The following is a 27,531-nucleotide window of genomic DNA, read 5'->3' as shown; positions in this document are numbered from 1 at the left end:
GAGACATACACTACTGTTCAAAGGCTTGGGTAAGATCTTTTTATTTTTTATTTTTTATTTAAAATAAATTTTAATATTTTAATATTTAATATTAATATTGTAATAATAATTAACATTAAAATTGTGAAAAATTGTTTCAATTAAAATAACTGTTTTCTCTTTGAATATGTTTAAAATGTAGCTTATTCCTGTGATGGCAGTTCTGAATTTTCAGCAGCCATTACGCCAGTCCAGTGTCACATGTCCTTCAGAAATAATTTTAATATGCTGATTTGGTGCTCCAGCTAAATAACCCCATTGTCATAAGAATGGAGATGAATAATAAAAATGATGCGCAATAATGTTGCATAGTCAGGAAAGATATATTTTGGATCCTGGCTATAGCACTCTCTTATTTAAGTCATATACACACAGTCACATACAGACATTTTCCTGAATGTCACAGTGTGTATTGTTTATTTATGTGTTTACTCTCCTGCTGCCTCTCTAAGGCAGGAAGCCTCTGGTTTTACCAGCAAACTCCACTTTCTGTCCCTGACTGCATTCATTCACTGCATACACACATGCTCTATGTGCACAGACGCACACGTGTGGAGGCCCCTAGAACAGCAGTGCAGCAGAAGTCTAAGTGCAGTGTCAGTGACTCTGTGAATAGGGACATATGCATGTATTTAACTGTGCTGATGAGACCGGCAGGCCTTACACACAGAAAGTGAAGTGAATGGATCATCACATACTGAGATCAAACTAATACACACTAACCATGCTGGGCTCCTTAGATGTCCTCTATAGTGTCCTGATCCACAAGGTAATGAAGGCCAGTGTGAATCGTTTGATTTCTTTATATGTAAAATATATTGGGTATGAACTATTTTGCAGTGTTGCCCGAATTCTAAAATGTTTCATTCCGCATATAGTGCATTATTTTATACCTATAATGCACTTTGATTTATAGTGTAAAACTTACACTTGCTGACACTTCCGTTTAAACGTTTTGGGTCGGTGAAAATGTTTTTGATAGACGTCTCTTATACTCACAAGGCTGCATTTATCTGATCAAAAATAAAGTAAAACAGTAATATTGTGGAATATTAATACAATTTAAAATAACTTTTCTATTTTAATATATTTTAGAATGTCATTTATTTCTGTGATGGCAAAGCTGAATGTTCAGCATCATTACTCCAGTAATCCTTCAGAAAGCGTTCTAATATGTTAATTTGATGCTCAAGAAACAATTATTATGATCAATGTTGAAAACAGTTGTTCTGCTTAATATTTTTGTGAAAACCCTGATACAGTTTTTCAAGACTATTTGATGAATATACAATTCAGAAGAACAGCATTTATTTGAAATATTAATCTTTTGTTACAATGTAAAAGTCTTTGTCACTTTAATCATTTTAATGGTTCCTTGTTGAATAAAAATATTCATTTCTTTAAAAAAAATTAATCAGTCTATTTTAAAAAAATGGTGTTTTGCAATTTTATGACAAAAATAGGCAATAGTGATTGAGTGAAAAAATTATGAATTTGGATACAGCCATTGTGTGATGATTGTAGAGTTGTCTTTAAACAGCTGTTGTGCTGTTCAGATTAGGTATCACCCAGATGATAAACCAGAGGCTATTCTGATTGGTAGTTTTCAACAATCAAATAGATTATGTGTTTACATGTGTTTGGTGTGTGTATTTTTGGCATTGGGTTTGGATTAAACACTAAGTCTGTGTTTTTACACGAAAAGTTAAAGATACGGCTGTACAATTAATCAACAAATCTTGTAATAACAAACTATTGATAACAGCAATATATTTAGATCTAATCTTATTTCATCAAAGTTTCTATTCACAAGGAGTTTTGTCTGTTGAGCTTGAAGTCATTCACAGAGGGTGTAGGAAAAATAACTTCTCTGATTGGTGGAGATTTCTTTCCATAATCATGGATAATATAGTTTTTCACCACTGATGACAAATACTAACGATTAACAACTTTGGAGCTCACAGTAGGTCGGTTTCTAGGTCTTAAGGTTTTGTAAGTTATTGTTAAAAATCAGTTCCCCAATGGAGAAAAGGAATGGAATTTTTACTTTCGAAAGCCCAAATGTTGCACCCTGTTCCTCTATGAACTTGTCTTTATGTGTACATTTCAACTGCATCTGACCTGTATCTGCTCTAAATTGTACTGTTGTGCTGTGTGTCCCACAGCTGATCGCTATATACGAGGAACAGGAGGCCCAGCAGAGGGGAGCCATGAGTCCCGGGATTGGAACAGGGACAAGAAGCAGCCTAAACGGACAGTCCAGCCCAGAACCCTACCACTCTGAACTCACCTGCTTCCAGCCAATCAAAGGAGGAGAGATTGAAGTCAACTCATCTGCCCTCAAGTCCAGTATGTATCCAATAGAACAGATAAGCACAATCTGAAAAAAAAAAAACAAAGAAAGAAAGGTAGTAGTAAAGTGTCCGCATTAGTGAAACAGAGCTGTGATCAAACATAAGAGCTTCTGAGTTAATGGTGAGTGAATAATAGACTGCCACTATGAAAGTGACATAATCGGGCCCTGTTTTAAGTTTGAAATGCTCTGACTCGCACATGAAGCTGTGAACAAATGCACACCGTTCTTACTGCATTATGGCACTCGCTCATATTAAAGTATCACTTTTAATACACAGCTCACCTTAACCAACCTCTCTGTTTCATGTCTTTGAACTATAATAATATCTGCCTAAGAATTTCTCCATCATAGATAAAAAGATTGATGCTGAGAAGTACAAAACTTTTATATTCAGACCTCCGGCATTTTTTCCTTATATATTTTGGCAAGGAGATATTCTCTTAGTTTGGACAGGTCTGGAATACTTCAGTCATTTCGGTTCTGTACTACTGCACCTCAGGGAGCCATGTGTTTTTCATCTGGGCAGGTTTCACCTCTGCCTGATGTCATGCACACTTCCAATACAGAAAACACACACCTATTTCTTCTAAATGTCAGAGTGGGTGTGATTTAGAACATGTTTGCGCTCTGAAATGAAACCCTCAGTAAAATAAGCCAAGGAATCGTGTGTATGTATGTTCGCATGTGTGAGTTTCTTTGTGTCGTCTTGTAAATCTGCCCCTTTGTTTTTTATGTTTCATTGTAAAGGTAGACACGGGGCTCGCAAAGTTCAGCATGCTGAAAAAAGTGGCTTTTTCTTTCGCATTCCAGGCATTCCTGGGAAGTACTCGAGTTTCCTCGTTTCTACTTCAAGGTGGAGGTGTCAGTTGACTGAATGATCTTTTCCTCTTTTATTCTCCATGGCTGTAAATATGCCGTTTGTCACGTCGACAGGGTCTGACATAGATCTGCATCTGGATCATTTGTTAAGAAGAGAGATCACACGCGCCTCTGCATATACAGACATGATGTTTGAGTGGGGAAAGAAAGTGGTAGGGGATCGTTTGAAATTGTAACTCAAAGGTGTTCTCGCATGGCGTATGAACATAAACCGGTCCATGCCCTCTGTCTGGCAGAATTCAGGGGTCTCTAGGTGTGTTTTAACACCTGCCATTAACGTGTTTTCAATAGTGACACACATTTTTGTAGGCAAACCTGGACATTAGCATCACCCTAGTTCCCTCGATAAAAAAAACATTAGTATTTTTCCATTGGCTTTGGGATTATTGCAGAAAAAAAAGCTCTGTGAACAACAAAAGTTTATGAATGTTATGTTTTGTATGTTTTGTTCACCATAATAATGTTCACAAACAAACAACTTTTATGAATTTTGAAGCCTAAATAAAATTACCAGAAGTAAAAAAGCTAAACATAGGCTATAAATAGGGTTGGGTATTGTTTGAATTTTAGCGATTCCGATTCTTACCGATTAGGTATAAAAAATAAAAAATGAAGTCAAACATTTAGATATCAAACATATTTATTCTGTCTTTTTGCAAAATATTCTGTTGCAGGTGAATACCATGAACAAAAGTCAGCAGCCTAAAGAACACTTACATGAGGAACCTTTGCCTATGGTTTTAACAAAAATACCACAGCAAAATTAACTAGACTAATATAGATTTCAAACATTATTAAAGACGAGTATTCAGCACAAATAAATACAACTGAACAAAATGCAGGTACATAAATCGAAATCAAATGTAGAATAACACTCCATAGTTTTTATAAAAAAAATATAGATTAATACTAATTAAAGTTACAAAAGTTATTCAGTCAAGGTCAGTGAGTGATTTTCTTTTTCTTTTGTTCTTTGATTAACATTAATGGCACAGACGTCAGCAGGAATATTAGGCTGCTGTCACTTTAAGACCTCATGCACGGATCAAATGTGCTGCTATACGCATTTTCTTTACCAACTGTTTACGTTCAGACAAAACCGGCAGTGTTTACAAGGATATTTTAACATAATGTTGTGTGTATTTGTCCTTTCAAGCACAAGATGACGCAAAATAAGTTGCGTTTGTGCACACACTTTGGATATATGCTCAGCGCAAGGAATGCATGGGTGCTGAATTGAATTTTCTTCCAGGTCTTCTTGTGCTTTAATGGTTTAAAATCACATTAACATGTCTGTTATCAAATTCACTGTTCTTGGAAATTTGAAACTAAGTCTGTGTTTTTACACGAAAAGTTAAAGATATGGCTGTACAATTAATCAACAAATCTTGTAATAACAAATTATTGATTACAGCAATATATTTAGATCTACTTATTTCATCAAAGTTTCTATTCACAATGTGTTTTGTCTGTTGAGCTTTAAGTCATTTGAGGGTGTAGGAAAAATACCTTCTCTGATTCTCATCATACCTTCTCATCTCCTTCAAATACTAACGATTAACAACTTTGGAGCTCACAGTAGGTCGGTTTCTAGGTCTTATGGTTTTGTAAGTTATCGTTAAAAACCAATGGAGAAAATGAATGGAATTTTTACTTTTGAAAGCCCAAATATTGCACTCTGTTCCTCTATGAACTTGTCTTTATGTGTACATTTCAACTGCATCTGACCTGTATCTGCTCCTTCAGTCTTTATTTAAAATAATTTTCCTGAATTAGAATAGTTTGCAAGATCGTGAGTATAAAGACAATGAGGCTGTAAAAGCAGAATAATAGAGTAGATGAGTTCTCCTTTTAGGCATGATGATGTTTAATGTCCCAGAGAACCGCTGTAGTCCCATTTAGCAACTTGTCAAAAACCGCCTTTTTCTAGTCAATTAAAAGCTTTAAAAATCACAAGGCGGTATTACTGATGTGTTTTATGTTGTTGAGTAAAAATATGAAAATATATTTTAAGTATGAAAATATCTTGAACTTGTGTTAACCACAGGCCTTGTTTTGGGCATTTAACCAAAAACCAATTAAAAATCCATTGACTTCGGAACGAAAACTGGAAATGCGTTCTGGGTTTTGGCATGCAAAAATATATCATCCCTGCAACAATCTGTGATTGGCTATATTGAAAGGTGTAAATGCATACAGTATGCATGGTGATATCTGAACGGGTGGCCAGGGACTGTCTCGGACCACATTCAGCAAAGACTGTAACAAAGTCTGTGCTTTTGTGATCTGGATGCATGATTGTACTGTACACCTCCTTAAAAAATGTGTGATACTTGCAAAGATTTATCATTAAGAAACAACCTTCCAAATCAGTGAGACGCACACCCTGGTACAATGCCTATAAAAAGTATTTATACCCCTTCATTTTTTTCACTTTTTGTTATGTTGCAGCCTTATGTTAAACTGCTTTAAATAACTTTTTTTTCCATATCAATCTACACTCCATACACCATAATGACAAAGCAAAAAACAGATTTGTGACAACTTAACAAATTTATTAAAATTCAAAAACTGAAATAAGTACATTGCATAAGTATTCATAGCCTTAACGCAGTACTTAGTTGAAGCACCTTTACCGTCTCAAGTCTTTTTGGTATGATGTGACAAGCTTTGCACATCTGCATTTGGCAATTATCTGACATTATTCTCCTCACCTCTTCACCTCTCAAGCTCTGTGAGGTTGGATGGGGGCTGGCAGACATTTTCAGGTTTCTCCAGAAATATTTGATTGGTTTCAAGCTCAGGCTCTGGCTGGGCCACTTAAGGACATTCACAGAGTTGTCTATACACCACTTTTGCTGTGTGCTTAGGGTCATTAGCCCCTTTCACACCGGAGGAACCTTTTCATAGTTCCTAGAACTATTGGCGGAAGTGCCCGGATGCTCGCGTGCTCGCACTGCAGGAACTAAGAACGATTTTAGTTCTAGGAACTCCTTTTATGGGAACTAAATTAGCTCCTACTTTAGAGTAGGGTCTAAACCTGCGCTTATAGGAACTACTAGTGACGTAAGTGTGATTGGCCAAACGCATGTGGGAAAACTCCCGCACCCACCATTTTTAAAAAGCCGGATAAACACACAACAGTTTATTATTCACGGAGCAGTTTACAGTAGGCTACAAGAAGGAAAACGGAGATAAATGGGCCAATGCCGAAGTCCAAGCACTTCTAAACATTTATGCTCTTTTCTCAGACTCGATCATATATAGAAATGCAAGTTGCCGTAGTAGATTTCATCTCTTAGTCCTCTGATTTGCTCTTTCTATCGCATAACTTCTACGTCTACATTCTATCTCCATTACCATGAAACCCAGTATATACATCAAAAACACAGCTCCGATCACGGTGTCCTCCATCCTTTTGTTGTATATGTTGTTGGATGCTGCGCTTAAATGACATCCTGTCATCCTGTCAGAACACGAGTTCCTGTTGGCGGTGCGAATGCAACCAGGAAAACGGCCCGTGGGAACCTAAAGTTTGCGGGGAACTACCCGACCGGCTAGTTCCTATAACTTAGTTCCTAGAACTATGCGGTGCAAGAGGGGCTATTGTCCTGATGGAAGGTGAACCTTCCGCCCAGTCTGAGGTTCTGAATGCTCTGGACTGGGTTTTCATTAAGACTATCTCAATATTTTGCTGTGTTGAGCTTTCCTTCTACTTTGACAAGTCCTTTCAGTCCCTGCCGCTGAAAAACAGCCCCACAGCATAAGGCTGCTACTGCCACACTTTACTGTTGGGATGCTACTGTGCAGGTGATGAGCAGTGCCTGGTTTCCTTCAAACATGATGCTTGGAATTGCGGTTCATCAGATCAGAGAATTTAGGTGCTTTGTTGTAAATTCCAAGTGTGTTTTCATGTGTTTTCAGTGAGGAGAGGATTGAGTTTGGCCACGTCGTCATAAAGACCGGATGGGTGGAGTGTTGCAGTGATGTTTGTCTTTCTGTAAGTTTCTCCCATCTGCATATACAGTATAGCCCGGAACACACCAAGTTGACAGTCGACCGTCAGGCAGTTTTTGTTCGTCGGCCGTCTAAGTTTTCTCAGTGTGTTCCGCAGCATCGGCTGACGTTGGTCCTCGTTGGCTTTTTTTCGAACAATTCGACATGTTGAATCGCCGTCAGAGCTCGTCGGTCAGTCAGCCATCTGATCATTCTGTTTGGCTGTTCAGCTGGCGAACCAGTGCATGAGAAAAAACGCAAAACGGACGTGCTACATGGCCGTCGGGTGTCGAGCTTCAGCTTAGTGTGTCAGGGCAACTTTGGACCCAGACTCTGCCGACGTGAGCCAACCCGCAGTCTGCTTTCATCGCCACTAGTTCATCGGCATCGGCTTGGTGTGTTCCGGGCTTAAGATCATGGAGCTCAACTAGAGTGACCATCAGCTTCTTGGTCACCAGTCTAACCAAGGCGCTTCTCCATCAATTGCTCAGTTTGGCCAGGAGACCAGCTCTAGGAAGAGTCCTAGTGTTTCCAAACTTCTTCCATTATGGATAATAGAGGCTACATGCATGTGAACCTTCCATACAGCAGAATTTTTTTCTGAAATTTTCCCCAGATGTGTGGCTTGACGCAATCCTGTCTCTGAGCTCTACAGGCAGTTCTTTTGACCTCAGGGCTTGGTTTTTGCTCTGATATGCATTTTCAGCTGTTAGACCTTTTATTGAGAGGTGTGTGCCTTTCCAAATCATACCCATTCAAATGAATTTGCCACAGGTTAACGCCACTCGAGGTGTAGTAACATCTACAAGCAACATGAATGCTCCTGAGTGAAATTTCAACTGTCCCAGAAAATGTATGCAATGGAATCATTTGTTTTTTATTTCTAATAAATTTGCAAAGTTGTCACAAATCTGTTTTTTGCTTTGTCATTATGGTGTAAGGAGTGTAGATTGATGTGGAAAAAAAGTTATTTAAAGCAGTTTAACATAAGGCTGCAACATAAAAAACGTGAAAAAAATGAAGGGGTATGAATACTTTTTATAGCCAGTGTATGGCCCGACCCGCCTCTCTAAGTGGATTATTCTTCTTGTCCAAATGAATGCTCAGCACTCAGCCAACCATGAACACAGGAAGAGCACACATCTTCACAATCCAATCAGCCACCTTTCATTTAGTTATATGATGACCTGGGAAATCCCTGTTACCAGAGCAGGTCTGTAATACTATTTTATGCTCTATAGGCTTGTTTTATTACCCCAATTAATTCACAAAGCAGAAAGGCAAAAAATCAATTTCAGCTTTTTGAATAGATTGTTCAGTGGCTGGGCATAGCAGAGGAGGGAGGCTGAATTTGATGTAGAGGTTCGCCTTTATGCAAATCTGTGTGAACCCAGTTGCTTTTAGCTACAACACTTGATTTCATGCATAGGACATTGCCACAAGGGGTGCTATATTAGGTGTTTGTGTGAAATTTTATGGCCAGTTGTACGGTCAGTGATTTCTTCTCTTCAAGGCTGTCATGGTGGAGCAGTAGTTTGGAGAGAATCCTACTGAGCAAATTAATTAAATGTATAGATATGTTTTTAGCTAGCAGTATAATAATAGTATAATAATACTATATTTGAGACCCCTTTGTATTTGCAATAAAAAATCATTTTTAAAAATATGTACATAGTCTATCGTAGTTTGGGGTAGATAAGTTTTTTTTAACCCTGTCAAGGTTATTACTGTTTTTACTGTATTGAAAAATACACTAAAAACAGTAATATTGTGAAATATTATTACAATTTAAAATATATTTTTTACTTTTTTGAATTTTCACAGCCAAATTTAATATGCGATTATTTAGATTAATTAATTGCCACATAAAGTAATTAATTAGGTTAAACATTTTAATCAACTGACAGCCCTAATATATAATTTTCCCTTAATAATAAAAACCTTCATTTAAAAACTGCATGTTGTGTTTACTTGTGTTATCTTTGACTAATATTTAAATTTGTTTGATGATCTGAAACATTAAAGTGTGACAAACATGCAAAAAAATAAGAAATCAGGAAGGGGGCCAACACTTTTTCACACCACTGTATATTAGTAGTGTCAGAATTAGCACATTAACACAGGCGATTAATTTTTTCAGTTAAACGCGTAAAAAATATTTAACGCAATTAACGCAGGGGAGGGGCTAGGGTTGGCCACCCCACTCACAACTGCTGCTTCTGTCACTTTTTCTCTTGACAAGAAGTGCATTTATTCAGTCGCAGAACGACTGAAAACGGGAGACGTTTCAGACACACGCTCCACTTCACTTCAGCGCCAGGCACGAGTCAAGTGAGTGCGGAAATGGTACTGTGCTCTCAGCGCGTGCTCTTCAATTGCTCGCACAAAGACGCCAGCGCGCGCTGTAGCCTATATCCTTTCATATCAAAGCGTGAAATAAACTATGTTCATGCAATGTTGTGGTCAGTTAAGTCATGAAATTACCAAAAAGGAGATTAAAGCTGCCCAGGATGGGGAGAAAGGTATTTTAATAATGTAAATTATGTGAAAAATAATGCGTTTTTCGAACCACCAAGCATGAGAGCTTGTTCTAGTACACCCCCAAAACAAAATCAAGACTTTGTAAAAGAGCATAATAGGACCCTTTTAAGAGACGCACAACAGTTCTGCTGTGGCTTTATAGATGATATTTTCATTGGCAAAATTGAGCAAGAACAGACACTATTATAGCATAACCAAAATATTAAATTCTTATTTACTGAACTGTTGTATAAAATCATATTTGCACTTGTGCTATTCTGGACAAAAACATTTGGGGTTATTTTTTTTCCCCAATATCTTAAATTTTAACGGGAATTAACTGCATTTTATAGGCTACATCGTGCAGTGAGTTGTTGCCCTGCATCATGTTTGTCAACAGTCAACTGTATGAAATGTAAGATGACCAGGCCTGGGGCGGAGTGGGTGTGTTAACTGCATTAAAATATTTTAATTGTGTTATAACTAACACACACACACACACACACACATATGTATACATGTAATGTATTCCTGTGATGGCATAGCCGAAGATTCAGCAGCCATTATATTTATATTATATTTTTATTCTGGATTTTTTTTGATGACTAAAAAGTTCAAAAGAACATTTTTACATTTTTATTGAAATGCCTATTTTTTCTTTAATAAAAATGTGAAAGTCTTGTCTTCTATCACTTCTTTGATCTATTTAATGCATCCTTACTTTTCTTTATTGCAAAATTTAAGCAGTTTCACTAGTGGTTTCAGACTTTTGTACTTCACTATATGTACAGAGGGACTGTATTCGCATCTGCATTTGCGTGGATGCAAGTATGTCTCTGTCCTTAGAGTAAAGGGAAATTCGTCATAGTTTTGCCAGCATTTGAAGTTGTTTTTTGGGTATTGGCGTGCCAGAAGTGACTGTTTACATGTTCAGTCAGTGAGTACTTGAACTCATAGATCATTTTAATTTGATTTGAAAGGATGTTCAGTGTTTCCCCTGCCATTATTTTAGATCCTTTTGTTCTGAGCTGGTAGCTGTGTTTAAATGTGCAAAAATGCACGTCATTGACTTCCTTCACTTCTCTTGTGTTTGTACACGCGTCCAGCAGTAGATAAGTAAAAGTAACTAATTCAACATTGAAGAGGCAGATAGATAAAGATGAAGAGAGACAGTGATGAGTAAAGACCCTCAGGTCTACAGTTTTAGACCACTGAGCAGAACGTCCCGCTCGTCTCCATCTGCCTTGATTCTGTGAGTCTAAATCTACACTCATCATGTTGCTGACACACCATCAGTTACCCTCTCCTTTAATGGCCTTCGGCTCTCATCCGACCAGTAGGAACCGGAGCAGCGTCGTCTGAGACTGAGGAATAAGCTGCTGCCAAATCAGTCAAAGACGGAGTCTTAACGAACATCCACTGAAAGCGCATCACGCAAGGCTAATCGCTCATGAATGAGAGTGATGGATGCTGAGGAACTATGGGGAGGAAGGCCAGTCTTTCTAATTGTGCTTAAGGTGTTCACTCTTGTTCCTTGTCATTGCAGGACATAGCTGCTTAACTCTGATGTTTAATGGAGATCTGCTGAATTTAGATGCCACTGTTCATATGTGAAGGAAAACTGCTTAGCTTGAACGTCTTTTAGATCTAGAACACTGAGAAACTAAACTGAATTTTAAGCAAAAACTGAATTTTAATAAGATATTAAGTCTTGTTTTATGAAGAATTTAAGTCATTTTGTGTTGATTTTGTGTTGTGTTCTTGATTTTGGATTGTGTAGATATTTGTACTGGAAAACAAGATGACAATGTTGAGGTGTTTATTTATTTATTTTTAACAGTGAATTTAAAAGGAGACATGTTTAAATTAATAACCACCTGTGTTTGCATATGAACACCAATTATTTACAAATTTAATTACTTTTACTTTTACTTTTACTTTTAGTCATTTAGCAGACGCTTTTATCCAAAGCGACTTACAAATAAGAAAAAGTAATTTAAACTAAAAGCTAAAACTCTATAAATACTATATATATACACACATTTAAGAAAATAAAAGAAATTAAATAAAAATGACAAATGCATACAACAACATTTCAAAACTAATTATTTAATTAAATACAGTGTGAATTTTACCCCATGTAAAGAGCCTAGCCAATTAAAACAGAGGCTATTTACATGTAGACATCTTAAAGGTACAGTATCAGAAACAGCCTGTTTAATTCTAAGGTTAAAGAAAGGGAGGAAAATGATGTAAAACAAAATGCAAAGACACTTTGACTACAATTATACCTGGAATGTGTAGGGCATTTAGTGTAGGACATCTGGTGTATAGTGTAGACTTCTTTTAAGTGTTTGTAAAGGCAAACAAACAGTAGAGCTGCAATATTTAAATTTTTCTCCAAACATTTCATTACACCAAATACACAAAATAATGTTCTTTTTAGCAACATCATATGACCCCTTTAAGAGTCAGTCTAGTTCCTTATGGTTGTATCTGCATATTGAGTTGGGATAGGACAAAGTATTTTTACATTTAAAAATAAATAAATAATTAAATGCCGCACTTCACCTTTAATGTTGACCTAAGCTTCTTAATAAAGGTGTTTTGCTGTTTTACAGGTGATAGTCAGACTTTGAATATGATTTTATTTATAGTTGGTTACTGTAAATAGTTTTTCTAATTCTGTTTTATTGTCAGTCTTATTGTGACTCATTTGTTCAGGGTGTCAGTGATCTGTGTTGAAGAGCTTTGATTAGACTGGGCTTACAGCAGAGATCCACACACTGTCTGACAGACGAGCCCCACAGGAAGGCCCTTTCGACCGCCAGTGGAGATCCTTACAGTTCTGTCTGTGTCTGTATCTTTTTTTTTTCACTCTCCTCTCTTACTCTTGCTGTCTGCTTTTTTCTGTGTGATGATGAGAAAAACTCAGAACGATGGTTTCATAAATCCATAGCCATGGATCAGTTCCTTTTCACTGTCTTTTTGGGTGATTGCCATCTGAAATTAAATTCCTGCTTGAGGAAGAACTTTATTCTTATTTCAGTAGAATGAAAAGAAAGGAAATAATCTTATAATACAGGAAGTTATATAGGAACAAAAGAGTATAGAACAGGGGTCCACACCATGAGTCTTCTGGTGGATGTTGTAATTACACCATTCAGTTCTTCAAACAATATATTTCTGCTTTGACAGTCCTTCTGAAATATTGTGTAATCTGATGAAATATATATTTTTAAATTTATATTACGTTATCATTATTGTCAATGACTATATTCACGGTATATATATATATATATATATATATATATATATATATAACTTTTATTATATTATATTATATTATATTATATTATATTATATTATATTATATTATATTATATTATATTATATTATATTATATTATATTATATTATATTATATTATATTATATTATATTATATTATATTATATTATAGTTGATATATATTATATTCCTTAATCTAAAATTTGGGATTTTTGTTTTTTTTGGAAAAGAGGCAGAACGGTATATAAATATTGCCTATTGTATCAGTCAGTGTTTCTATATCGGTTCATCCCTAATATAGATCATTGCATAGGTCGTGCATCAGAGCTCAGTACAGTGGTTAACACAATGTCCTTTCTTTCAGTTTACACAGTGCTTTATTAAACTTGTTTAGCTGTATTCATGCCCATGAGCCGTTATATTGGGATCCTTCTACTGGATTATGATGGCACACTCCTCTGTTGGGCTGGTTGTTAGATGTAATTGACTGAATGGAGAGGAGCAGCACACAGGCTGTCTCTCTGAACAGCTGGAGGTCTTCAAGAGGAACTGTGTCTCCTTATAGTCACATTGAAAGGAAGGCCGAGGGGCAGCCGAAGGGGCTTTCATCCCGCTAGACCCTGTGATTTAGTAGGCAGTAGAGAGTGAATGAGGGCGTGTGTGAATGTTCAGGTTTGACTGAAGACCCAGAGATGAGTTAGGCTGGACACACTGCTGACCCCCTGCTGTACTAATGAAAGTGCTTTTTTTCTTATTAGTGGTGCCTGCTAAGCTGTGCAAAACCATTATAATATTCAATTAAACTTTGGTGCATAACCTGCACCATTTGTGCTACAGACAAAAGGGAATCAAAACAGCGCTACTTTATATTTAGATGTCTGAAATATAGCAAGTTGGCTTCTGTTTAATTCTAAGGTTCAGAGAGATGGTAGAAATGGCCATGTGGTCATCTTTATTAAGTTTTTGGTTTAAGAAGCCTTTACTAACATTAAATCGTGCATCAGAGCTCAGTACAGTGGTTAACACAATGTCCTTTCTTTCAGTTTACACAGTGCTTTATTAAACTTGTTTAGCTGTATTCATGCCCATGAGCCGTTATATTGGGATCCTTCTACTGGATTATGATGGCACGCTCCTCTGTTGGGCTGGTTGTTAGATGTAATTGACTGAATGGAGAGGAGCAGCACACAGGCTGTCTCTCTGAACAGCTGGAGGTCTTCAAGAGGAACTGTGTCTCCTTATAGTCACATTGAAAGGAAGGCTGAGGGGCAGCCGAAGGGGCTTTCATCCCGCTACACCCTGTGATTTAGTAGGCAGTAGAGAGTGAATGAGGGCGTGTGTGAATGTTCAGGTTTGACTGAAGACCCAGAGATGAGTTAGGCTGGACACACTGCTGACCCCCTGCTGTACTAATGAAAGTGCTTTTTTTCTTATTAGTGGTGCCTGCTAAGCTGTGCAAAACCATTATAATATTCAATTAAACTTTGGTGCATAACCTGCACCATTTGTGCTACAGACAAAAGGGAATCAAAACAGCGCTACTTTATATTTAGATGTCTGAAATATAGCAAGTTGGCTTCTGTTTAATTCTAAGGTTCAGAGAGATGGTAGAAATGGCCATGTGGTCATCTTTATTAAGTTTTTGGTTTAAGAAGCCTTTACTAACATTAAATGTACTGCATCTGACATAATTTATCACTTTTTTATTCTATTTAACAGTGTCAAATTAATAGAAAATACATACTTTTCCAATAATATTTTAGACCTATTTATAATTGTTTTATTTTTGTACAATATAAATGGGTATTATGTTATGTTATAATAACAAAATTAATACTGGCAATCATATTGGTTATCAGTTATATTGTACAATATGTATCTCATCAGACTATACAACTAATTCAGAAGGACTGTCAAAGCAGAAATTTGAAGAATTAGATTTGATTTTAATTACAAGATGAATTACAAATAAAATCACACTTTTTCACTGTATAAATTTATAAATAAAATATATAGCTTCATTTATATTTTAGGAAAAAAGTTTTCAACAGCAATCACAAATGTTATCAGAGAGATTCAGAAAACAATCATAGCGAGAAGAGTGGATTCAGTCTGCAGTGAGTCGTTTTAAAGATGTGCCACAACAAGAGAGTCTCGTTAAAAAACAAAAAAAATGTGACCGTCGTGTTAATTGTTATATCCAATATTCGCCTGTTTCGAAGGACATTGACAATGTTTTATTAAAACATTGGCATATTGTAGAGAGTGATCCCAACCTCAAGAAATGTTTTGACAAACCACCTCGTTTAGTGTATAAGAAAACACCTAATCTCCGAAATATTTTGGTCAGAGCTGATTTGAAACCTGCTCCTCATTTCTTGAACAAAATACCATATGGGAATTACAGATGCGGTAACTGTCAACAGTGTAATTTCACATAAGACGTCGACCTTTACACATCCGCACACGGCTAAAAAATTGTAAAATTCGAGGCACTATTTCGTGTAAGACCGCTAATGTCATTTACCGGTTGCGTTGCCCCTGTGGTTTATGTTATATTGGTAAGACTAGCAGACCTCTAAAAACTCGCATCTCTGAACATCGATGTGCAATTAGACATCGCGATCCAAAAAGTCCGGTAGCACAGCACTTTGCAGATTCAAGACACTCAGTTTCCACTCTTCAGTACATAGGCATTGAGGTAGTTAAGTGTCCGCGTCGCGGAGGTGATATCAAGAAATTGCTTTTACAGCGTGAGGCCTTTTGGATTATCTGCTGTCAGAGAGTGAAAGTGCGCTTTCATCCAGAGCGTCTCTCACATGTTCCGCCATGTGCTTCTCTCCACTCTTGTTTACGTTAATCATGTTAATATTGTACGGTCATGTGACCTTTGATCACCTCGAGGTAGGCCTATAAAGATTGGTACATTAGTGCTGTTCATTTGTCTGATGAAGAGCCTGTGTGCTCGAAACATCACATATGCTATGCGACAGTTTTTAAAAAAAATAAATTTTTTGATACTTTTGGAGCTTTGGTGTTGCCGACTTTACATTCAAAAAATGTTTCCACTTGTTTCTTAGTTGAGCACCCATTTGAGATCGATGTGCATGCTTTTGCCTGTTCTTTAGGAAAAAAGTTTATCACATTTTGGGAAAAAAAGTTTGTGAGTGCATGTCATTCAGAAAGTTTGAAAACTCCTTACCTGGAGTCCTAACCATTCAGAACACCTTAGCAACCACACACCAACAGAAACTGTGAATATATAACGCAAATGTTGGGTATTTTTCATCTCAAATATGCAGTTGCAATATCACCGGTGAGTCATCTGGGGTCTTGTGTGCTGAGAGCTCTTGCCCACATGCGAGGTTAAAGGCATTTTAAACTATTGATGGCAAGCAACAGGTCTGAAAATGCATGCGGCGTGCTTGAGGGAGGCAGCAGACTGGAATTTACACAGCGTCATCATGTCAGAGCCTCTTGAAACCCAGACAGCCGCTGTTTGCTGTGCAGAAAAAGAACAAAATATTCCTTTAAAGCTTCTTGAAACGCTGTCAGGTTTTTTTCCTCCCTCACTCTCGCAGGGTGCTTGATGTGCCCCCGCTCCACTGGAGTGTGAATAAGTGAGATGTAAACTGTGTTTAACTCCGGGTTCAGAGTCCGCTTCAGCGTCTGAGCCGGGGGAATGTAACTGATAAGACAACAAACACTCATGTCCAATCATGAAACGCAGCACACTGGGCTTAAGAGGAGACAACTGTGAACAACGTCACAACACATTTGATGTCCATAATGTGATGTATTGCTGGGAGACAGAATATATTAAGTGAGGAGTATTTTGTTTCAACTAAACAGCCATTGTAGCCAATTCAACCCCAAATGCACAATAACTAATTAATTACTCTAAATAATAAGCATGTCTTCCACACTGTTTTCTCTTTATGGTTCTCTTTATGAACACCAGGAGGAATATTTACACCGTGTAACATTATAGATGTCCTTCCTTGCACTTTGATCAATCTAATGCATCCTTGCTGAATAAAAGTAGTAAAATCCTGCCCAAAACATTTGTATACATATTTAACAATACATAAATGAATTCACATATATTTCAAAAGTATGTATATATAATGTGGTAAAAATATACTATACACTTTCATATTAGTATATATAATAAACTATATATTGTAATAGTATTTTATATTATATTTCATTTTGTGTGCTTGTGTTTCAGGTACTCCTCTGCTGGTACGGAGCAGTAGCGATTCTGCGCTTGGACCTCCTCAGATGGAAGATGGGAATTGCAGAGCCATGGTAAAACTGCGCTGACACACTCCTCAACGCTCTTTCAGACTCCTGATCTCATGTCATCACATTAGAATGTAACATTATTATACATCACTATTATGTCTAATGTTCAATCAGTGTACAGTATGCTGCTATAAATACTTACAACCTTACTGACCCTGCTGAAAATGTCAGCTAAACATGACATACAGGTGGTGTCCAGCTCATATAGCAGTTAAAAGCACCACACTGCATCCTATTGATCTTGTAAGGTATGTTTTCCTGCTGATTTTTGCCTTCCACTCATCGTGACTACATAATCAAACTGATCTACACAAAACAACCAGCTGGAACCAAACTGGTCTAAGCTGTTTTTTTTTTGATCATTGATTTTGGAAAATGTCTTGATCACTGAGATTTTTCCAAATATATTAAAGGGGTCATATGATGCGATTTCAGTTTTTCCTTTCTCTTTGGAGTGTTACAAGCTCTTGGTGCATAAAGAAGATCTGTAAAGTTGCAAAGACTAAAGTCTCAAATCCAAAGAGATATTCTTTATAAAAGTTAAGAGTTAACCACGCCTACCTAAAACGTCTCGTTTTAACATGCCCCCACATATCTACCTCACTATGTGGAAATATTTGCATAATGCCGCCCAAATGTGCAAGCAAAGAAAGAAGGCGTGGTTTCAGAAACAGCAGTAGTGTTGATGCAGCCATGTCAGGGAGACGCTGTGTAGACAGGGTTTTATGTTTACGCGGCGCAATGCAACGCAATGCGTAAAAAGACAGTATAAGTCATTATAATCCGTAATTATGTCCCCACTGGATGCAACAAATGCCTCGTTTGTTATGGGTTTTAATGTTTATGTCTTGTCGCTCCGGCCGGACACGGCATCAGCAGTATGTGAGGGGCGTAACATTTCCGTCTCACGCTTGAGGTATTCGGCCAATCATAACGCACTGGATAGCTGGCTAATCAGAGCACACCTCGCTTTTCAGACCGATTAGTTTTGTAAAAATCGACGCGTTTCAAAAAGGCGGGGCATAGAGGAGAAACAATAATGTACAGTATGTGGAAAATAATGTGTTTTTTAAACTTTAAACCGCATAAACACATTTCATTACACCAAATACACAAAATAATGTTCTTTTTAGCAGCATCATATGACCCCTTTAAACATGGTTGCACATTAAACCTGGATAATGTTGAGTTACAATGTATTTTAAATGTATTTTATGTACATGTTAAAGCAGCAGTGTGTTTTCCAAGCCACAACTGGTGTTTAGTGCTGTTTTCAAACACGTTTCCAGACACACATCACCTTTTAAATAATATTCAGCTGAAAACATACTTAAACCAAAAGGTTCTCAGTGCATTGCAGCTTATTCTTAATGAGAAAGTTTTTTTTTTTTTTTGTGGTTATTTTGCAGAAGGTCTCAAGGTTTCCATTAAAGCTTCCAGACTGAAACCAGCAGCGAGACATTGATTCACTATTTTGTGTTCTTCTCTTTTGTTGCATTTTCAATCATTTGCTCACTTTTTTCCCTTCTCCTTCAATAAAATGCTGATCTAGAATAGCCTCAATGTTCTGATGAAATGGCATATGAGCAGAGCTGTATCGCTACAGTGTGTTGAATGCATTTATGGAGCTTTGTGGAGTTAGTGAAGTATAGCCATTTGTTTCTCTCTTACGTGCTCTCTCTCCCCCCTGGTCTGCTTAATGGACTGTCTCGCTCTCCCCCCGCCTGCTTAATGGACTGGCTCAGAATAGATGGAGTTTTTTATGATTACCACTCTGCTCATTCAGAGCCTTTTATTGGAACATCGTGGATGGCTTTAATGCACTTCACCTCTCTTTCTTTCGCTCCTCTCTGTCTGTCCTCATTCTCGCTCTGAATTTAATTTTTTTTGTGTGTCTTTTTATTGTTTCTTTTTGCTTTACTCTGTTCCCTCTTCTCTTGCTCTGTACCTCACCACAGGTTGTATATGGGTTTTGTGTGTTTGTTTGTGAAAAGAAAGTCCTGTTTTTTTTCTTTGCTATAAATTTGCTTTGTCTCCTAGTGCACCTAGATTTAAGGCCTGCTTGCACCAAGCAATGGAACAAAGTGACACAAAACACAGACTATTTTTGAAAAATGCTTTTTCACACTGAGGCCATGAGGGTGATAAAAAATTCTGGCCAGTAAATCAAGGCAACATTTGTCATTTTTGTTTAGTTTATATATTTATTATATATTTGATTAAATATTATATTAATATTAATTAAAAGTATTTTTAATATTTTATTTTTGTAATTATATAAAAAACATAATTATATATATATGTATATATATATAGTAATTTTTATAATATCACTTTTTCCCCTGGTTTTGCGCCGCTCTAAAATATTCAGGTATTTGATCTGGTAGATATTGTTTTCTCTGAGAACTTGGGACATGTAGCTTGCCCAAAAGCCAACATGATAACGTTCTGTTCTTCGAGGGTCATACTGGAGATATTTCTACACTAATAAGTGTAGTTTAGATCTTTTAATAAAAAAAAACCTTCCAGTAAATCTTATTTGTCTAGAATTTTTTTAATTGAGCGAAGAAAGACAAAAATCAGTATGTTCAGAAAAGGTTACTTCATAATCCCAAAAATGTTTGTAGCATGTCTGAAGGAGCGTAACATCTTTAACATCTTGCCATACTGAACTTTAACACTCTGCAAACAGGCTTTTACATGTAGTAGTGTCTGAGTGACTGATACAAGTAGCCGACAACACACTGGAAATTAATTAGTGTTTTCTCTGTTACTCTGAATGGTTTTAGGTCCAGTATTTGATTTATTGAAGATTTGTGTGTTCTCCATGCCTGTTATTAGTTGAGATCCTTCAGTATCAGGTAGCATGGAGGGGCTTTTGGATAATTTAAGTGTCTGATGAGAAACGTTTCTTTTGTCTGCACACCCTCAGACGGACAGGAAACCTGCGGCAAGACACCAAACTTCAGCACAACCTGACAGATAAAGCCTCAGTACCAAGATGAATGAGGTTATCCTTTTTCCTCTGGGGTCGGAAGACCCTAAGCGTCTTACACCCCCAGCTGTCCCTGAAGGGTTTAGGGAACTCCCTCTCTTTCCGGGTGAGGGGAATGTGAAGCGGACAGCGGAACCTCTAAGAGTATAATGTGCTGCTCACTCTCACACACCTATATCAGTGTTCTGGAACGCTCCACAAACATTCCCAAACAGAGACTCTTCCTCCCTGTGCAACCTGACTCCTGTTCTTCAGCCTCGGTCTCTGTCCACAAGACCTTTGATCTCTTCCTTTTGTTGGTTTGGCCTTCTTCCTTAGATTTTCATTACACATTAAAGCAGTTTTCTTGGGTGCCCTCACACCTGGAGCCATCCCCGTTTCCTCTTCTCTTATGCTGCGCCATGCTTCCTTCATCTCTCCCTTCATTGCCTGTGTATCATTTAGCAGCCGGCTGGCTGACTCCTGTGTTTTCATTGTATTTAAGAAGCTTTATTTCCTGCAGGGTTTACAGCACCTGTGGCACATCAGAGATGGAGGTTCTCTGCTCTCTTTCTGTCAAGCAAACAAACACGCAAACTTGCAGACGTATCTCTTTCACAGATACACACACATGCAGATAATAGGTTGTGCAGTGGAATATGGAAAATGTATTTGGGCCAGATGGTGGGTTGCTGTCTTTACAGTTTCACCTTGTTCTGATGTGTGGAGAGGGTAGTATTGCATTGCTAGACATTTGACTAATTACATAATTGCAGACACAATCTTCTAGCCAAAATCTGCCCACTTAGACAGGAAGAGATCGTCTGACGTGACAAGTGACCAACCACAGTTTTATTTTTATTTTATTATTATTATTATTTTTTTTTTTAAGATTATACCAGCCTAAAAAAAAAATATATATATATATATTTCAAAGAATCAAGAAGAAAAAAGATTTCTGGACAATCATGTGACACAGACTGGAGTAATAGCTACTAAAAATTCAGCTTTGCCATGACAGGAATAAATTACATTAAAAAAAGATTATAATAGAAAACAGTTATTTTAAGTTGTAGTAATATTTAACAATATTACTATATTTTTGATAAAATAAATACTGCCTTGGTGGGCAAAAGTTACTTAAAAAACAAACAAAACAAAACAAAAAAACAATTACAAAATCTTACCAACCCCAAACATTTGAATAATAGTATGCCATATACATATGGCAGTTGAATGGAAAAAAAGAAAAGACAAAAAGTGTATAGACTTTGTAAACTTTGTTTTCTGTTCATGGAAAAGTAATACGTTCTGATTACTTCACAGGCGCCAATAACCTGCCAAAAGTGATTAGTTGTTCTTCAGCACTGTATATTGGGTCTTTTTCATGAAACACAACACACATTTTTGTGTAGGTTGTTCATAAACGCATTCTTATGTAAATTGTTTGGGAGAATTTGCTTAGCAAATGCTCTGCATTTCAGAGAGCTCCTGTCTCATGTTGTTTCAAACTGTGGTTTGGTCCCAGTGGTTCAGGCTTGTAGAGCACTTTTCGGCCAGTTTAATAACTTGAAAGTATGATCTTGTAAGAAAAAGCCACTTAAATCCAACATAGAGGATATTCTAGCCATGTTTATTTGCTTTTAAGCATCTCCGACAAAACGCTGAATATCTTCAAAAAGATATGATACTGTTCACAAACTTTGGCAAATAAGTCAAACAAACAAGTCAGTCATTTTGGAACGGGCAGTTTCAGTCTGCTCTTACTGTTTTTGTGTGCAGTGAGATCGTGTCATCTGAGGCTATATTGAAGAGTATTCATTCCATTATATTGCTGTGCACCTTTCCTGCACTTGTAGCATGTGGAACGCAAACCATTTTGCACATTATTATCTAAATCCACTTTAAGAATCATATTTTTCAATTTGAAATCAGAACTCCAGAGGATGGAGACGGCAGATAAGGTTTGTAACCTTGGAATCGGTCACTTGCGGATACATTTCTTCAGGTATTAGTCATGAGCGACAGAGGCTCCTCAGGGGATATATTTGTCCTGTGTGTCCTAGTCTATTTTTATGCCCTCTGAATGTCCCATAAGAACCAATTAGTTATGTGGATTTTTTTTCTTTTCTTTGCTGGTTGTTATGTTGGTGGTCCGAGTGTGAACCCAGGGAACTCACCCTGCAGACCCACTGGCCAGCTCAGTGTTTCCAAGAGGGTCAGCCGGCAGCACACCCCTCTCATCTGGGATCAGAGTGTTCACTTGTTGGTGTTCATACAGAAGTCCAGTGGTAAAGACCACACTTTTTTTTAAAGTAAAATAAACATTTATAACCTTTTTGTTTTGTTTTGGTCTGGTGTTTTTGTTTTGTGTTGTGTTGTTGTGTGTTTTGTTTTGTTTGTTTTTGTGGGAGATGTAAAGCTCAGAAGACTACTCAAAAAAGGGTTTATTTATTTATTTATTTTTTTGTGGGAGATGTAAAGCTCAGATGACTACTCAAAGAAGTTTGTTGTTTTGTTTTTATTGGACATGAAAAAGCTCAGGACTACTCAGTTTTTTTTTTGTTTTTTTTTAATTTATTTATTTATTTTTAATGGATTTAATTATATTTTTTATACAAAGAGGGGGAGAAAGTAAAGCTTAAAGAACTGCTAGCAAAAAATTACCAGCTCGCTCTATATATATATATCTATATATATATATATATATATATATATAAATGGCAGTTGTTCATGCAAAAGTAATATGTGCTGATTAATTCACAGTTGACACTAACCTGCAAAACTACTAGTTGTTCCTTTGGTGTTTTGTTATGTGTATTGTTGTGTGTACTGTTGCGTTTGTTTTATTTTATTTTTTTTGATACATGGCAGGGGGAGAAGTAAAGCTACTAAAGGACTACTCTTAAAAAAAAATACTCACTAGCTCAAAATTCACAAACACTTTTTTTAATCGCAAAATACCTAGCAATCTCACTTTACCAGATAATGGGCATTCCTCCACACCTGTATCCAGCAGGATTTGTAGTGCAGGTTCAGCTCTTACGGCACGCTCTAGAATATCAGTAATGCTGAGTGACCGGCATAGTCGAACCCCTCACATCTTGACTCTGTTTTCACTGTGTTCAACTTAAATGAAGAAATATGGCAGTATTAGTTTCACATTAATGTCAGCCATGAAATTTAATGTGTGATGTCACTGCAATGGTAGTTAAAGACAACAGGTGACATTCTGACCTCAGCTCACACAGAAAGACAGAATGTGTAATGCATAAGTGTGCATAAAATACACAAGTTGTGACCTAACAATCTTTACTTCAACAGTATGTGACTTCTGTTGTCATATTACTACTGTCAAAGGGTATAAACCAGTCATAGCGCTCAATTTTACATCAGTGGTTTTGTACTTGAGTGTGTGTTTTTGCATCCTAGCATATAGATGTGTTGTTTCCATTTGTTTGTGAGACACCTTGTGACGACACGGCCTGACTTGTGCCTGATTAGCGCAGCCTCACTCTGTCTTAGACTCCTGTCTGTAGTGTGAACTCTCATACACTCTCTGCGCTTTCGCAAGCTTCTTTAAAATGACACTCAAAAGGGATACATGATCTCAAATTAAAACGGCTCTGCTTTTAATCCAACAGCCTCTCATTCACAAACCCCCAATTAACATCAATTTCTCTGTCTCGCTTTCTCCCTCTCTCCTTCTCCCTCTCTCTCTTTCAGCCCATTGGGTGTAATTAAACTGGCACTTTTCATTGATGAAGGCTTATGTACAGCTGGAGAAGATATGTGTTTGTGTGTGACAGAAAGAGAGAGAACCTGAACAAAGAAAAGCCAGGCAAAGACACCCAAGAAATGTGGCAGGAGACCATTACTGGGATTTTTCACTCCCTGTTTTTTTGCCATTCCCAAGTGAACAAACTATGCCCACGTGTTAAACATGCAGTAGCTACAGAATTTAACATAATCTCCACCCCTTCCTATGAGTTTTACTGGAGACTTTTATTTTCTTGGTCTTTTGAAATCATAGAGCTCAATATTCTACATAACGAATGTTCACAACAGGTTGTCGGCAATATTTTAATGTTCATTTTACCTGCCATATAGCACTGACTTTTGTGAATAAGTTACAATATTAAGCCTAATTAAAATAGGAAGAACTTCTTTAGAATGCAGTGCAATAACAACTCAGGTCGTACATAGTTAAACTGGATTGCAGGTGATTAGTGAATAAGATGCAGGTTTTTTGCACTGAAATATTGTGGCACAACTGTTCAGTAAATCCACTCTTTTGTCTGTTTGACTGCAGCTGTCTATGTAATAGTTGATCATTTGGGCTTAATGTATGGCTGTTTAAATATAACAATATAATATATTGCATTTCAAGTATTTTTTTAACATTAATTTTAGTAATTAATTTTAATTATAATGCCCATGTTCTGGAATTGAATTGTTATTTCAAAGGCATATTCAATTATTTTCTGAATGGCCTAAAGTTGACTAGGTTTTAGAACAGCCCTTTCTTTCTCTTTGACCTACCATTCTTCTTCATGGTCTTTCACACATCTCCACCTCTCTCTTTCTTCTTCTCTATTGAACCTGTCTGCTCTGCGTGTTCCTCCTCCTGGCTGTAGGAACATGTGCCGTGTCCGTAATAAGTAAGTGTGCCTGAGAAATGACAGGGTTAGAGCTCACTAATGCACTCAGAGTTGCACCCTTCTATACTGAAAACCACCAGAGAGGGAGGGAGATGGACAGAAAAAGAGAGGGTCCTCACTACTCTATAACTGATTGAGGTAATAGGCCTTTGTAATTGTTCAGATTGTCACTTGCCCTTTTCGGCAGAAGTAAGTGGTTGGAAAAGGGAGAGAAACGGCCCTTGGGTTTGTCCTCACCTCCCACTGAGGAGCACGAGCAGATATTTTAAACTTTTCAGAAAAATACTCTTCCCTCTCCAAAGACAAAAGAAGTGCTGAACTAACCCATTTGAAAGGATCTTAAAAGCCAAATTGGTGGGTGTCAGTGATCCAGAATTTCCCGCAGACTCTATTTGAGCTTTCACAGGCCATTATTTTAAGTGATTTTGAGATGTAATTAGTTTGGACGCAACAATTCTTTTGGATAATTATTGCCGTTTTATTCCAGCATTTAGGTGGTCATCTTTAACTAATGGAAGTTTAATCACCACTAAATATCCAGTACATTACCCAGCCTGAATCCCACGTTTTTTTTTTTTTCTTCATTCAAACTAGCCAGTATCTTAAAAATAAATACGGATAGATTGCTAATCACTTCCAACAAATACTGTCAGCATTTTTTTTTTTTGAATACATCAATTTTGGCTGATACTAATGATCATATTGTTTCATATACTGATAACATGACGTCTGATATTATACATCTGCACACTGTTGCTTTGTTAAATAAAACACTGATATATAGATATTTATATAGTAAAATAATTAAGAGATATGTACAATTACAGCGAATCATATCTCAAAATACTGTAAACCCTGACAGTGTTCAGGGGAGGTCTTGTATCACCCTGAATGGATTTATTTTGTGACTGTATTTGACTAACTATACATTACCCTGCTTTTTGCATCAGCTATTTGCTAAATTAATACATATGTGGACATGAAATATTAATTTGAGTTGAAATGGTATTTTATTCTCACTTGTATATTAAAGGGATAGTTCACTCAAAAATGTAAATTCTGTCATTGTTTACTCACCCTTATGTCATTGCAAACCTTTATGACTACTTTCTTCTGCTTAATATAAAAGAAGATATTTAAAAAAAAAATGTTGGCTACCAAACCTTCCATTGTATTGGGGAGAAAAAACATTATCTTTTATGTATTTCAGAAAACATAGTCCCAGGTTTGGAGCGACATGAGGGTGAGTAAAATGATGCTATAATTTTGCGATAGTGCCTTAATTGACCAGTACCAAAATGGTCTTAAATGTATTGTGCATCCCTCATTATCAGTTATTTTCAAAACCAAGTCTGTTTTTTCATGTTTACATCTCCTGTAAGCTTTTCTGCTCTATGATCTGTCACATGCATGTTTATTTGTCTGTCTGTGCCATCATTAGAACAGTCGTCCTCTGGGGAGATCTCAGCGACTGCTAATTGCTCTGGGAGTATTTTTTTGTATCTTGAACCCTGTGGGTTTAATAGCCACCAAGAAGTGATACTTTAAATGTATCACTTGTTGGAGCTGTGATGCCTCTCTTCCTGTGGGAGGTGTGGCAAGTTTGTGTGTGTTTGATTATAAATAACACCACGCTTCCTATGAGGTATTTGTTATATATTGTTGAAAGAGGTTCTTACCGTCTTTGCTCGTGGGTCACCTGCTGTGTCGATAGGAATAGACAATTATCCATACAAATCTGGTAAACTTTGATCTTTGACTCTTCTTTGTTCAACTGAATAAGGTTTAAATTAATCATTTTTAATCACCCTTAATAATTTTGCCATTGATTCCCCATATATGTTAGCCTAAATTAAATCTCTCTAATTAATCCCTCAGGTATCATTAAAAATATCTTCATTGATGGTTTGAAGATGAAGGAAGGTCTTATAGGTTTGAAATGACACGAGGGCGAGCAAATTATGACACAATTTAATTAATAGTTAATGTTTACCACATACTAAATGGAGAAGTCCAACAGAGCTGCACTGAATGTAATAATGTATAGGTGTACATTTGAAACGATGCTGCTTATAGTCTGATAACCGTCATCAGCTTGAATGAGTAATGGGAGCAGATGTCTTCTTTTTGAAAACAGGTGTATGTGATGTTTGCCTTGTTTAAAACCAATGAAACACAAGCAAACTCTCAAAACCCTCTCAGCATGTGGTGCGTATCCCATCATACCCTCCAGTGTGTTTGCTTCCCCTCTTGGCTCTGTCAAGGCTGCTGCCTTCTCTTTGTTTGGCACTGTTCCATTACTGCCAGCTCCATCCGTGTCATTCATTAGATGAGGGTCAGCGCGAGGAGATCAGGCACTACGAGCAAATAAAATTTGTGATATGCTCATCAGATCATCAGTCAGCCGATAGATTAATGCTTTTGTTCTTTAATTAGCAAAAGCATCAAACCATGACTCAAACGGCACAAACTAATCATTAAAAATGAGAAGAGAATGAATCACAGGCGC

The 27,531-nt window shown here is 37.0% G+C and overlaps 1 protein-coding gene across 3 annotated transcripts in view; it reads left to right on the top strand.

Annotated features, from left to right (window-relative positions):
• LOC107721601 (partitioning defective 3 homolog B-like) overlaps nucleotides 1-27,531 on the top strand; it is a 334,485-nt gene that overhangs the window by 63,734 nt on the left and 243,220 nt on the right. For all 3 annotated transcript variants that reach the window (XM_016529701.1, XM_016529700.1, XM_016529699.1), the window contains exons 4-5: nucleotides 2,205-2,388; nucleotides 17,311-17,390. In XM_016529701.1, the coding sequence (XP_016385187.1) occupies nucleotides 2,205-2,388; nucleotides 17,311-17,390 (264 nt within the window). The remainder of the gene's footprint in view (nucleotides 1-2,204; nucleotides 2,389-17,310; nucleotides 17,391-27,531) is intronic.

Source organism: Sinocyclocheilus rhinocerous, unplaced genomic scaffold (assembly GCF_001515625.1).
Source record: "Sinocyclocheilus rhinocerous isolate Xijiao unplaced genomic scaffold, SAMN03320098_v1.1 scaffold30, whole genome shotgun sequence".
In the NCBI taxonomy this organism is placed as follows: domain Eukaryota; kingdom Metazoa; phylum Chordata; class Actinopteri; order Cypriniformes; family Cyprinidae; genus Sinocyclocheilus; species Sinocyclocheilus rhinocerous.
This window is presented reverse-complemented; position numbering and strand designations above follow the sequence as displayed.